The 15912-nt window shown below is 36.8% G+C and overlaps 1 protein-coding gene across 1 annotated transcript in view; it reads right to left on the reverse strand.

Moving 5' to 3' along the window:
* Positions 1 to 469: 469 nt before the first annotated feature.
* Positions 470 to 15912, reverse strand: part of LOC149288035 (clavesin-2-like) — a 32694-nt gene continuing 17251 nt past the window's right edge. The window contains exons 3-5 of the mRNA XM_089492212.1: positions 2089 to 2199; positions 1475 to 1695; positions 470 to 557 (exon numbers count right to left, since the gene is read on the reverse strand). Coding sequence (XP_089348338.1) covers positions 470 to 557; positions 1475 to 1695; positions 2089 to 2199 — 420 coding nt within the window. The remainder of the gene's footprint in view (positions 558 to 1474; positions 1696 to 2088; positions 2200 to 15912) is intronic.

Raw genomic sequence — 15912 nt, forward strand, 5'->3', positions numbered from 1 at the left:
CAAACTATGTTTCTGGCACCCCCTCCTGATGCCACCTCCTGCGTGCACTTGCCTACTAATATAGGAGAGAACCTCATAGAAGTGCACCCTGCCAGCTCCAGATCCTCGGCACCTGACACATTTGCCGGTCATGGGATGAAACCTACTATGATAATATGTGTAAATATTTTGTACTATTTTTTATTTTTTTTTACAATGTACAGTTTTTAAATGCGGATTTTTTCACGATATTGTTCTATTCATCACTTAGATCATGGGGCATGTTATTTACAAACAAATTGGCACTTACAGAACAAATGTGTTATTCCATAGGAGGCCTGTGAAAACTGCAAAGTAGAGAGATACTATTGTCTTTTTTTTAACATTATATTATGTCAACCTGTATAATAAATTTCCAGTTGGTACATTCCTGTTAAGAGTTTAGGTATTCCTGGAATAGTAATTCTTCCCTTCATCACTTGAAAAGCTGCTAATCAAGTGACAGTAACGGCTGCATGTTTTCATCCTCATTTTTGTCATTGTGTTTCAGCACCCCAGGATCCACAACTGACTGCGATCTGCAATTAAAAGAAAAAATACAGGTTATCAGAACCCAGATCACTTTTTAAGTGGCATGAGCAATGTTTAATGTAAAGCATTATGCTTGATGCTTTTTGGTATTCTGTATAGAGCATTGCAGTATTACTTATGCTTAGCACTCAGAGCTGCAGCCTTGAAAATCGTGTTGCTAGGCTGAAACAGTTACTAAGAGGACACTATAGGGCATTTTTTATAGCGTAAATAGTGCTTAAATAGAATTTTCCACATACAGGTTATATTTCACATAATCAGCTTTGTAATCAGCTTTGTTATGGGTCTCCTTATATTAGTAGATGGCTCCTTGTATTAGTACGTGGCTGAGAATAGCACAAGTTTGTTGCAGCTGCCTATAACCACAGAGGAGCAAATCTATTGAAGATAACAATCATCCCTTTGTGCCATTTTCAAGCTCTGTCCATGGTACTGCATGGTTTGCAGCACATCTAAGTTTTAGAAGTCCATACCTACATATTTCTGGCTGTTATTACGAAATAAAAAGTTGAAGTGTACATTATCTATCATGTACCATTAAATTAACCCAAAAGATAGCAACAGTTACCTGCAAGAGAGGTTTTCTGGTCCACAACCCCTTACTCTGCTCAAGAGCTGTGTCTTAATGAACAATAAAATGCAGGAAAAGCATATTTAAAGGTGTCCATCCAGACCCTTTTCATGTCTGAAGACATGCATACATACATACATACATACATACATACATTTTGTTTCACTGGGATATAACCCTGTAGACTGATAAACTGCTATAAAAAAGGAAGATGCTAGTTCTCAAATTATTGCTCTAAAGATGACCATCAAACCACATTTGAACAGAGTTTGCTTTAGACATCAACCTTGCAGTTGTTCTGGGCCCAGCTTGGCCTTCTGTGAGTAAAAGTACCTTTTCATGGATTTGGGAGACAAATCTTTTTCCATATCTTTTGTTGTCATACTGTATGAGTCTACATTATATTCACTCTCATCATCATACTCATGGTCCAGTAGCGTTCTTGCCCATGTCCCCATATCATATGGTGGTAGCATTCCACCAAACTCAGATGGTAGAATCTCTGGGTGAATCAGCTGATGCAAGCTATTGAGATTGTTCCCATGCAAAAATATCTACACAAAAAACAAACAAGAATTAAAACTAGTATATACCAAATGCACAGAAAAGCAGAATTACAGATCTTGGAGAATATATATATATATATATATATATATAATGCATGGCAACATATTTTGGAAGAAAATTCCAGGGCTGGGTTCTCCCATAAATCTGCCCAATAAGATAAATGACTTCCTATAGCAGCTTATTACAATCCAACAATTCAGTGGATTACTACAAGTGTTTTTCATTTTAAAAGAAGCAATTTTGTATTCTTCAATTTAAATACTAAAGTATTCACATATTACATACATATTACATTACACAATGCATTCATAATACATGATGCAGTATTTAACAGAAGAGGAATTTGAAGTTAAAATATTTGCGATTAATAAATAATTTACCCTTTTTCTTGTCTTTTCTTTTAAAAAAGGTCGTATGACAGTATACAAGGCATGAATATACCAGGGTTGATTGACAAAATGGATTCCACCAAAGCGTGCAGGAAAACTATCCTGTAAAAGAGAAATACAATATATATATTCACATAACAGGAACCTATTTAAGAAATCACAACCAACACATGTGACTTACAGTAAGGAGTCATAAGCAGGCCTCTGGTTAACCCAGAAAAGCTTTAAAACAGACTTGCAAATAATAAATACGGTTTTATGTATAATTTATACCAGCCTCCGGAGGTTTCCTCAATGTTCGCTGCTTGTAAAAAAGAATTGCTATTTTTGTCTCATCTTACTCACTCCATCTGCCCTTTGTTTCTAGATATCCAGCAGTAAATGTAAAACAAAGTGAAAGTAGCAATTTAAAGTACCCGTTCTACAATGTAGCTTTAAACAGTAATTAAGCAAATAGGGAATTAAGGCAGCAAAACAAGTGCAACTATAACCAGATGAGCAATAATGTTTTTCTTTAAACAATAAAAACTAAGGAACCGACATTGTCAAAAGCCAAATGGTGAAAGATCCATCACAGAAGCTAAGTGATGCTGTAAAATGCTAAAAAAAAAGTATTTTGGTCATGTCGCACTCGCATCACTCGCATGATCGTTAGAAAGTACTGGGGGCTTCTTTAACATAAGCCTGTTTGTTTTGATTGAACTATGTACTGGGAACAGCTGCATCTGTAAATGACTACATTACACAAAAAAATGCTTTTTGGTTTTTTCTGGGGGTGACATCCTTTATCTCAAAATCATATTTCATATAATAATTGACTAAGCCTTAACAAACAAACATAAAAGCTGGAAATCCCTTTTTTTTACAATGACCCTATCAACTAAGCATGTCAGGGGGCTCATTGGTTGAGATTAATTTATTATAAATGACATTATATATATAATGTTGCAAATAAATATTTAGTAGTTGCTTCTTCAATGGTAAATGAATTCACCTTTGGATAATTTCCCATTTAAGCTTATTGTTAGCTTGTCATAATAAAGGGGTGTCCAACCTGCGGCCCTTCAGCTGCTGCAGGACTACATCTCCCATACTCCTCAGCCAGCCCCTTAGCTGAAAGAGCATTATGGGAGATGTGGTCCTGCAGCAGCTGGAGGGACGGAGGTTGGACACCCCTGTCATAATACATAATAATGTATTTTGTTTACACAATTCATAAACAATTTATCCCCAAAGAGGGACTGCCCCCCACCCTATATGGGAAATTTGAGGAGTATTTTACATTTACAGTATGTTCAAGTCAATATATGTTTTTCTGTTGTCTCTGATCTGTTTCGCCCTAACTTTCCAACTCGTATATACATACAGGGTGTTAAGAACAAATTTCAATGTTTGCAAGAACATATAATTTTACAGAATAGGTTAACTTTGCCGTCATGGTTTAATTTATATGTAATTTCATACACTGCAAATTCTGTTGACAGAGCCAGAAGGAATTGCTTAAACATGTCAGACGGACTGAGGCTTTATTCAGTAGGACATTTCTTCCTCCAGACTGTCACATGGTTTAATTGATGGTAGATGAGGCTTTTAGAAAAGGACAAGGAAAAGGTCACAGTGTAATTTTGGCGCCTCTATGGGAATTAATCTATCATTAGGATGACAGGCTAGACTCAAGCTTGCACGTCTGTGCAGAAAAACCATACAGTATATTTTATGTGGATAAACATTCATTAGCCAAGAGCAATTCATTGAATCGCCGCCAGTAAAAATTGGTGGAATTAAATTAATCTGAAATACAGTTCTACAATCTGGACTACAGTCCACCATGCAATTTATATTGGAGTGTTTAGTCGACGTTTATGTCTTTTATTGGGCCAGCATAGAAAAGGTTTAACATAAGCTTTTGAGACTCCAGAGGGCTCCTCTTCAGAAGGAAGAGACCCCTGATTTTCCCAAAGCTTATGTAACTACATATTTTTCTGTTGGCCCAATAAAAGATATCAAATTCAACTAATTTCTCTTGAGCTTATACAACTATGTCTATTGTTCTTTTACAGTTTTACTGAATTTTGGTTGTACCAGATCCTAAATTCCCTAAAAGTTTTCTGTCTAGACTCACAATGTAATGAGCCGCTGCTTCCTATTCACATGTATTCCCTGCAACAGCCACATATGTGACGATCATTTCTGTTGGATGGGAGGGAGTACAAATTACACTAAGCAATGGGTTTTATGTATACAGGTAATGGGGGGTTATGCATTTAGGTAATGAGGGCTATGTATATAGGTAATGGGGGGGTTAGGTATAGGCAATCCTAGTACAGTGTTTGAAAAGTGGTCTTATTACCATAGCAGCTTATGGAATAGTCCAATTAGCTAAAATATACCACTGGTTTCTATTTTTTTCTACTGTACATCCATAACATCCATTGTATACTTTATTCAACGTGCACTATACACTACACTGAAATTATACAACCTCCCATTAGGTTGTATAAAAAACTTCCTTTAAGGGTTAAAAATCCATTATGCTTCTTGCGCAAGTGAATGTGGTCATAGCACTAGCAGTTGTAGCTTTTGCTTGGTAGATGATGAATTATACATCCACAGAATCACCCCCTCGTAGAATATCAATAAACTACACGTATCAGTAGAATGTAGTTATTTATTCTCATGCATATAATAAAGAACATACTGAAGATTTAATACATTATAATAACTCGCAGCCTCCGTTGTTGTGACACTCACTAAACATTATCTTTTAGATGCTCTAAAATGATAACACATAAAACAAGAACCAGCTACAACATCTTTATAAAGAGAATAAAAATGAATCACAGAGATAACTTTGATATAAAATTGTGCTATTGGTAAAATTGGCAACCATTTCAGGAAGTACGGTAACTTTAATGATTTAAAATACATACAACATCTAGCTCTTTATATTTTTTAGGGGCGCTACTAACATTATAAAGGTAGGGTGAGCTTCCTGTTTGCTACTATATGGACAAAAATGTTGGTATATGGACTATTACACCAACAGGGACTTTTATGACGTTGCATTCTAAATACATAGATATTAATATGAAGCCCCCCCCCCTTTTGCAGCTATAACAGCTTCCACTCTTCTGGGAAGGCTTTCCTCAAGATTTTGGAGTGTTTCTGTGGGAATTGTTGCCCATTCATCCAGTAGAGCATTTGTGAGGTCAGGCACTGATGTTGGACCAGAGGCCCAGCTTGCAACTCGAAATGCATCCCAAAAGTATTTAATGGGTTTTTGTGCAGCCAGTCAAGTTTTTCCACACCAGACTTATCCAACCATGTCTTTACGAGTAGTGAGCATTAATCTTAGGCTCTGCTAAGCTAATTTAGCTCACTGTCTCACACTCCAACTCCAATCAGTGTCTAACTGCTGCTACTGACAAGTCAAAATGGCGGCAGCATACTTATATATCTAATGCTTGTCCCTTCCCCTTGTAAATGCTGACTGTCCAGAGTGGAAAAAGTAAGGAAAACTCTCACAGGTTGTTGGACACATCAATCACAGCAATTACCATCAATGAGACTACCCCCTGTTTTTTTGGCTACTTCTACCTATCAATTATTGATATGTACCCTCCTACACAAGTCCCTCCCACTTTAGCTCATCATTGAGCGCCAAAACGTCTTGAAATGGCGCCAAAATGGCTTGTAATGACGGCTACACGTGGCACCAAATGAATAAATCATGACGGATTTTCGTTTATTCGTGTGAACAGACAAAATAGGCAATTTTCATGAAGAATTGTGTGAAATACATGCACAAGTCTAGTGTGTGCGTACTTGTGTGAGGAAAATACGTCAGCAAATGAGATGCAAAAACAGATAGAGCAAAATAATCTGCCAAAGAGAGAGAGGAATGAATAGAACAGAAGAATGAAAAAAAAACATCAAGAGGCAGAAAGCAGAGAAAAAAAATGCTTTCTGAAAGAAGGAAGTTCAGAGCAGGAACTCTTTCTGTATAATTGCTCCAGGGCACAAAGCTCCTTAATCTGGCCTTGTGTATATCATACACCTTCAGATAGACAACAGGTACAAGTTTTTTTTAAAAATCCTACATACTGCTGGACTACATCTGTCAGATGCTGTCCTGTGTGGGGGGATATAAAGGTGTCCAGGTATCTCTAAATACTTGAAGTGATAAGGATACCTAGGAACTACAATATACTAATGACCTGACCTTAAGACTCATCTAATATTTACCCTTTAGTAAGGCAAAGTGCATTTAAATCAGTCTTTGTGGATGTCACAATGGGGCATTTATTGAAGTGACATCTACAAAGCCTGTCAATATTTAATCAGAAATATTCTATTGTAGTGGTTTGCTAATGGAGACAACTAAATGGTTGCAAAATATGTTACTCTGTTTATGGAAAGAGATTCCAAAATATGTCACATGTATTCCTGCACTGATTTCAGTATAGATATACCAGTGAGAAAAGAAGGAGGCTCAGGTATAGTTAAATAGCTACCTAAATGGGAATAAATCCATCAAGTTTAATCTCTCCAAGATATCCTTATTGATGTTAGTCCTGACAAAGACAAAAAAACTTTGTCAATTTCAAATTAATGTCAATTTTGCCTGACAAATAAAAAAAAATATGAAAAGGCACTAGTGTTTCTTCCTGGATCAACTGCTGATAATTAAAATGCTAATAAAGCCCCTCACGTGTCAAAAATAAGCCAAATCAAGTATTCTTAGAAGGATATGCGCTTTTGGCCCTCACCACTTTCCTACTTAATGCATTGCAGAGCTTTAGCCTTCACAGAAAAGAATATATCTTGGATGGCGGCCTCTTACTATTTGTCTAGTCCATGGAATTAATAATTCCCTCTCCAGGGCTTTGTATTGACCTTCAATATATTTGAACAAAGTTATGAGATCACCGCTAAGGCGACAGTTTATTTGAACACAGTTTGGACAAGTGTTAATCATAATTTAGTCTCTACATCCCTTCATTAATTTTAGCTCCTTTTTCTAATCTTTCCAATTCCAAAATGGTTTTCTTATGGATCAGTAACAAATCTGTACTTCATGCTCTAGGCAGGGGCATTCCTAGAGTATTTGGTACCTGGCCTGCATCCTGTATTTCCCCCGCCCTTTTAAATTGTAAAAACACACACACACGCTCACTCACTCTTACTCACGCTCTCTCACATTCACTCTTACTCACTCTTTCTCACTCTTACTTTCTCACACACTCTGACGCTCTCACACTTTCTCTTTCAATGCCCCTCTACCAGCTCCACTTCTTTTCTTGCCTATTCTTCTTCTTCTATCTCTTTCTTTGTCTGCTTTTCCATGACATTAATTCCACTGACCAGGCCTCACAGAACTTTTCCACACCCAATTGGAGGAACGGGGGAGAGGCTGTCCACGTGGTGTACGCCATGGCTCTGCCCTTAAGTTGATCCTGGGGACAAGCGGACAAAGAAAAAAGAAGCAAAGCTGCAGAAAAGCAGACAGGGACACCAAAGCGGTCGGCAGAGAAGTTAGAAAGACATTGAGGGAGAGGGAATTTCCTCAATGACAGTGTGGAACCTCCCTGATGAGTGGCAGACCCCCCTCCTTTAAGACTCTTGGTCTATCCAGTGGTTTGTTTAGTGGCAAAATATCATTTTATGTTCTGGCATCAATACTCTTATTTTATACATGCAAATACCCCGGAAATCTGACCATTCACCCAGAGGCTCAGAGATTGGGGTTAAAATACTCACACTCCAAACAGGAGTGGTCTCCGAGATGCTCATAAACTGCAATTGTGACCACTCTCCGTTAGATGAATAGGGTCCCAATTTAAACACAGAGATATGTTACACATCCCTCTGTGGATCAGATCTCTGTGTGATTGTAAAATACACCCAGGAGCTGGTTGCTATGGAGATAAGACACATTTTGAAGCTTTGCACTATGACTATTGTTTATCCCAAGCTCCTTTTATCTACTACATTCAATTAACCCATACATTTTAAAATTGAAAATGTATTTTATTGTTGTTGTTCATCACATTTAGAGTGCCTAGATTTTCTCCTAATTTTTTTCAGTAAAACACCTTCCTATGTGTATCCTAGTTAAAGGTGTGATCTTGTCATTTTCCTCCCATGGGAACCTTGAGGGAATTAATCTGTAGATTTATGTGCAGTGTGGAATGTAATGGAAGAAAGGTAGCATTTTCACATAATATTATACCTTTCAGCAACACCAAATTATTTTTTTTAATTTAGCCTTTTAGCTTGTAATCAACAGGTAGAACTCCCTCAAAATAGGAAAAGGTAAGGTAAGACTATTTTGACACATAAAGGTAAAAAATATTTTCCTATAATGTTTATAAATATAATATTTATAATTGCAATTATAATTATTTTAAGTATAAAAAGTGTGCATTTAAAGAGCTAACAGACTGCTCATGTATTCATCATATATAGATGAATATGTGGTTCTAGCTGTTTTAGTTCATGCCGTCCAGTTTTAATTTATATTACATTTAATGTATATATATATATATATATATACGCAACTACTATATCATTTTAACTTTATGAAAATGGTAACATCCTAAAAAATGTGAGTTATAAATGGAATATTGTTTCATGTTGACATTTGGCATGGCTTTAGCCACAACAGCTTCAAGTGAAACATACAATGCCAGCAATCAACTTATTAGCTAAAAAATACACCTGGTGAAATAATTAATTAGGGAGAACAGGCTTAAGCCAGAACAGAACAGAAAAAAACCCAAAGCACTAGATGATTGATCTGTATTTGTATCGTGGGTATGTATATAAAGTATGGAACATTTAAGTTGCCCTAAGAATATTTCAATATTTTGCTAATATAGTATTTAGAGCTGAGTATTTTTTGCTCACTTCATATTTCTGTTGTTGTTTGTTCATTCCTATTCACATATTTCCTTATATAGTATTGAGAAATACCAGCAGTAAATACCCATTTTCACAAAGGTATTTTATAAACATTTTATCGCTATATAATTATAAAATGTAATCTTCCTGATTAAATATTTGCTATTTAAATAAATAATGTATATATTGCAGCTTTGTGCCAAAATAATGTTTAAGATAAATAATTAAAGGCTAAAGTAAGCATGTCTAAACTGTAATGGCCACCTTTAAATATATTGAAGCAGGGAACGTAATATGATGCCATATCATGGTGCTCTCCTTCAATAGATTACAAGATGGCTGGGTGGTTAGGGTAGGTTGATGGTCCTGACTCTGGTCCCATCTCCAATCACACCCCAGACAAAGGTCTCCCACTTTGGACTCTTGGAATGATGGGTAACATATTAGTGCTGTTGCTTGAAGCTAAGTAAAGGTGTCAGGATTACAAGGCATCACTCTTTAAGGAAAACACAAATCTCAGGATTGATTCCAGTCCCAAAAGAATGTGATTGGCAACAAGGTTGATGTATAAAGTTGCAAAATGCCCATGATGATTCAGACAGTACACATACTGTGCAAATTTAGTATTGCACAATTACAAAATACAAAAACCTTAATTACCAACCTCAATACCTAATCCTGTAATGGATGCGACATCATCACCATTGATGTAATGGCAATTATTGTATTTTTTTCGCATGTGATTGTGTTAGCATGAGTCTGTGTGCATTAGTATTTGTTATTGGTATGTGTGTGGGTGATTGGAGGGGTATGGGGGCCCAGACTTTAAGCCTGTACGGAGTCTCAATATTTCTCATGGTGGCCCAGCCATAAGTCTCATAAGGGGACAATTTGCACGAAAGCACCTTAAACAGTTTCCTCCCAGGAAGAAAAAGTCACATTCTCTGTGATACAGAAAAATCATAGCTTCCTAATTGAATGTGACCTTTTTTTTATCTCAGAAATTTAAGTCTTGTTATATGGAAAATTATATGACATCTTCTATTTTATTATTTTATATGAACAGAAATAACACAGAATCATAGCGTTATGCAGTAGGGTGAACTGTTACTAGCTTGCGTCCCTGATGTTATATGTGTGACATTTTAATTGGCTTTTTTATATTTCACAATTGATGGAGATTTGCAAATGAGTATGCACTAATAAACCTGAAATATTCCTACTAAATGCAATGGAAAAGTTCATATTAACCACAAAAATAATAAAACCAAGTAAATACAATGTCTTATCAAGATCAATTTAAAAATCAGCTTAGGATATGTTATTATGTGATTATGGATTTATGTATATTGATCATCTTTCATATTTGGATTCTCAACTGCAACTTGCAACATTTTATGTAAAAATACAATCCCTGTGGTTAAAAAATAAATAAATACATAAATGAATTCATTAAAACAGGGGTCCCCAAGGCTTTGAACTGAGGATTGGATGTTTTTACTGGGATGTATTGGATGGAGGTTGTAGGTACTTTTTTTACTCAAGCCCCTTCGTGACAGAACAGGGGGCAGGCCAAGGATGAAAGACATGGGAATGTTTCTGCACTTTTTCAAAAAGTTAAATATACTTTATACCCTCCTATCCCAATGGGCAGTGGATGGGAAGTAGGGGGTGCATAAGTAGGCTCTATGCGTACCCAAGGGTAGTTTATTATCGTTTATCTATGTGCTACATGGAATGCTGAGAATGGAAGAAAGGCAAATGATGGGCTCTGAGCGTTCCATATGTTGATTTTAAAACAGTACATACCCCACTACGAAGTATCAGGGACGAGAGAGGTATATATGAGCTTTATACTCCTACATGGGTTAATCATTTAATAACCATCACTCCACTCCATTCTTTTCATATTTTATTTTTTTTATAAATTCATTTAACAATGATTTTCGAAAATATTTTGCAGTGTTCGTGGGGGTTGGTGAACCACATGTCATCTCTTATCCCTTTAAGGGAACTAAGTTGAAACTGGCATTTGCAACTTGTGGGTTATTGAATCCACGAGTTGCTTACTTTTTCAACCCCATCAATTCACTTTCCTTGTACAAGCTGAGTATTCATTTCCTATTCACTCACAATCCACTTGGCAATGGCGAATTTGTGATTTGGACTTTATTCCAACCCATGTAAGTTTGCTCATGCAAACATGCACTCTCTGCCAACCTGCATATACTCGCTGTTTAGCAAAGGAGGAAGGGTAAGACTCTCTGGGGAGCTTGGCCATAAACAATATTATATCAGTGATGTGTAAAAGCAAGTTACATTCCAATGTCATTGCAATGAGCATCATTTATTAAGTTATATAGTATAATATATGAAACTATTTACTTTCTCTTAGCAGCACCACCACCTACCAATTCTCCTTTCTGAGCTTATAGTGTTGAAACATATAAAACTGACCCATTCATTTTGCTAGATAGGCCTGCATGTGCTGTTTGGCAAATGCTCAGTGGGCCGGTGACCAACAAGGCCAAATACTAACTGATTGCCACTCCAGGTGCTGAATATGTGGGACTGCAGGCTACAGAAGCTTAGAATCATAACATGTGTCCGCACATACCCAGCCAAGCCACACATTTGTCATATGGCAGCAGCTGGCCTTAAAGTCACAGGGCCGCATAGTCATGCCCAGATTGGCCCTGTTGCTAGGTACTGCTACTTAGTTCATGTCTCTTTTTCTTGTACCACATGGCAGTTTGGTCTAAGAATATTTTTTAAACAAACAAAAAGTGGAAACAGCATTAACAATGACAAAATACCAAAAAGCCAATAACATTAACACACGTTAAGACATACCAGTACACAAGAGGTCCCTGCCATTGCAGGCTAACAATCAATTAAATTAACAACATAAGCATCATATATATAACACAATACTTTTCATGGAAGGCAAACAGGTTTTTAAATATCAACATTTTAGTATTGTTTTATCCACAACTGTAATCAGTATTAGTTTCTATGGTAACAGGTTGGGCTCTTGTCTTTATCAGCGCTAATGGAAGCAAAATGTTTTTGCTTCAGTTTCAGATACTAATCCAGGTCTTAAACTTCACATATTAATTTATTTTAAACAGGCAATCATTTCAAAGATTTCTCAAAGAGTAATGCATGATGGAATTAATTAATTGTGCCAATTCATTTTATTAAAGAGCATCAGTCACCAAAAACAAAAAGAATAAATAATAAATTAACAGCAGAGCAGTTTTAAACATATTTTGTCTAATTAATTTCCCAAATAGATATATACTGTATAGTATTACTTTATTCTTAATATCCAGTGAATGGCGTCTATTCATTAAAAAGTCAAGTCATCTTAACCTTGAACTTAACTGATGTTACTTGACTTCTATATCTAATTTAATTATGTAATATTCTGTATATTCATTAATATAATTAAGTACAATTAATGAGGATTAGAAGTCTAGCTGCAGAATGCAAATCCACTTCCACCACTAATGTTAATTGGAAACCGTTATTCTAAAATTTCAAAGATTTTCGGTGAATTATGTTGTAAATAGTGGAAGAGTGCAACAGTCAAAATAATTAGTCACCAAGTATATTAGTACAAGCTTCCAAGAGCAGGGCCTTTTCTCCATCTGCACTATGTCTTCATATTATTTTCCATTTTGTACAATGTTTTAACGCTACTGTTAGTTTTGAGACAGGGCTGCAGATAAAACTACCTTATGTCAGCACAATGCTATATATCCTATATATTCAATAACCCGCATGGAGGCTATGTGGGAGCTCTGATTGGTGGACCAGTCGAGTGAGATCCTCTGATCTCCCTAACCGGTTTAGGATACCCTCTGTAAACCAGTCTAATCTCCTAATATACAGTATATTGGTGATGCAATATTTGGAAACAAGACTTAAACCCGAACCCTGTTGTGCAATAAATATAAAAAAATACCTTTCCACCCCTGTAGACCAACAGTGAAAATAACTGTTTTGCAAGCTGGCTGGTGTTTTTGGAGAAGCTGTTTCTTCCTGTCCAACATTTATTATAACCTAATGTAACATTTATTAACCTGATATTGCCTACACATTTTTTGTGGGACTATATGTGTTCAATGCCTTGGGGAATGTTTAGTCATTCCTATACAATCCATTCATATTCCCCAGCACAGACCTCTTCACTAGCCTTTCCTTCTTCAGGTTAGCCTGCTGTTGGGCTTCTTATTTCAGTGCTCTGCACCAGCACATGCTGTGTAGGCCACAATGCTGTATAAGCATTAGTGGGAGGCCTGTGCTGTCTGGTGGATAGACCTCTATCTCCAGACTATGATGAGTGTTGAAGGTAAGCCTGGTCCCAGGCCAGTGTTCCTTTTTGACCCATATTTAAGATGGCCCTGGACCCACAGGTCCTTGTTAGTTGACAGGAAAATCCATGGATCCAGCTGGAGGCTGAGCTTGTCACCTCTAGTAGATCCAGTCTTGCCCATGAAGTGTCTTGGAAACACTTCTTCACAGAAGGGAAATGGGAATGTCCACGGGAGAACCAGCATTAAGCCCACAAATAGAAACCTTTACGCTAATTAATTAAATTGTTAAGCTTTAACCTGCCTTTTTATTACTGAACTTGTTCCTGTTATTTTTAACTATGCAGTAATTAGACTTAACTGAGCCAATGAAAGAATAATAATTAAAGTAAAAGAAGGTACTGGTGGGAACAATGAAATAATGTGTTCACATCTGCAAGAGTTCATTACATATAATAACGCAAATTATTATTATTAACTCCTTCTTTACTGAGGGTGTTTTGTGCCAAAAACCTGAGACTTTTTTTAGCATTTTTACACTGTTTCCGTAACCATGATTCTCCTTTTTCACACCCACACAAATTATATACTGTTTTTTCAAGGAAAGATAGAGCTTTATTTTGATACCATTTTTAGATGTATAGTTCAACATTTAATATGAACAATACATTAAAATAATGAAATGATTTTTCTAATATTTTACTAGAAAATTATTCCCAAACCAGTTCAGTTGACCAAAACACCACAAAATTGTCACACACAGCGAAGTGGGAGACACTGAAGTCAGGTAGAACCGCAAGTGTTTCCAAACGATGGTCAAAACAAGCCGAGATCAGGGTACCAAGAATCAGGATCAGCGGATAACTAGCCAAGGTCAGGATACCAGAGAATCAGTGCCAATGAACAAAAATGTACAATGAGGACAAGCACTATGGAACATAGACGACCATCCGCGGGCAAGGTCACTGGTTAGTAAAGGGGTTAAATAGGAACTGAAAGGATTGGGCATGAAATTCGGATTTGGCACCAAAAATTCCAGTGTGGAACGTCACTCTTTAGATAACAAAAACTACATTTTCACAATATGGGGGACTTTAACTATCCCGACGTAAACTGGGAAACAGAGACCTGTGAATCTCATAAAGGAAACCGGTTTCTGACTATACGTAAGGATAATTATCTGTCCCAAATGGTACAGGACCCGACCAGAGGGGGCGCCCTACTGGACTTAATATTAACCAACAGACCTGACAGAGTAACTAATGTGCAGGTCAGGGGGCATCTAGGAAATAGTGATCACAATTTGATACATTATAACTTGTCCTTCAATAAGGGAACTCTTAGAGGAGCCACAAGAACTATGAACTTTAGGAAGGCAAAGTTTGATCAACTAAGAGAAGCCCTTAACACTGTAAATTGGGAAAATGTCCTCAAAAACAAGAGTACAGACACTCAATGGGAGATTTTTAAGGATATCTTAAATTCTCACTGTGAAAGGTACATACCGTATGGGAATAAAAGAGTCAGGAACAAGAGAAAACCAATGTGGATAACTAAAAATGTAAAGGGGGTAATAAATGGCAAAAAAAGGCATTTAAGCTACTAAAACAGGAAGGCAGTGAGGAAGCACTGAAAAGCTATCGGGGGGAAAAAAAAATATGTAAAAATCAGATAAAAGCAGCAAAAGTGGAGACAGAAAGACTCATTGCCAAAGAGAGTAAGACAAACCCCAAAATGTTCTTTAACTATATAAATAGTAAAAAGGTTAAAAATTAAAGCGTTGGCCCCTTAAAAAGTAATGAGGGAGAAGTTATAGACGGGGATCAGGAAAAAGCTAATCTATTAAATATATTCTTCTCTGCTGTATTCACAGAGGAAAATGAAATGCCAGGTAATATACAGCAGGATGAGATAACTGCCCCAGTACATGTCGCCTGTCTAACCCAGGAAGAAGTGCAGTGCCGCCTAAAAAAAAATCAAAATAGACAAATCACCAGGTCCAGATGGCATTCACCCCCGCGTTCTAAGGGAGTTAAGTAATGTAATAGACAGACCCCTATTTCTAATATTCAAGGACTCTATAGTGACAGGGTCTGTTCCCCAGGACTGGCGCATAGCAAATGTTGTGCCAATATTCAAAAAGGGGACAAAAAGTGACCCGGGGAATTATAGGCCTGTTAGTTTAACTTCTGTTGTGTGTAAACTGTTTGAGGGTTTCCTAAGAGATGCTATTTTGGAGTATCTCAATGAAAATAAGTGTATGACTCCATATCAGCATGGGTTTAGAAGGGATCGGTCCTGTCAAACTAACCTGATCAGCTTTTATGAGTAGGTGAGCTCAAGACTGGATCGGGGTGAATCGCTGGATGTCGTATATCTTGATTTTTCCAAAGCATTTGATACGGTGCCACATACAAGGCTGGTACATAAAATGAGAATGCTTGGGCTGGGGGAGAATGTGTGTATGTGGGTAAATAACTGGCTCAGGTATAGGAAACAGAGGGTGGTTATTAATGGTACATACTCTGAGTGGGTGACTGTTGCTAGTGGGGTACCACAGGGGTCAGTTTTGGGTCCTATTCTTTTTAATATA

Source organism: Sceloporus occidentalis, unplaced genomic scaffold (genome assembly GCF_023333645.1).
Source record: "Sceloporus occidentalis isolate IW3139 unplaced genomic scaffold, rSceOcc1.0.p SCAF_54, whole genome shotgun sequence".
Taxonomy (NCBI): Eukaryota; Metazoa; Chordata; class Lepidosauria; order Squamata; family Phrynosomatidae; genus Sceloporus; species Sceloporus occidentalis.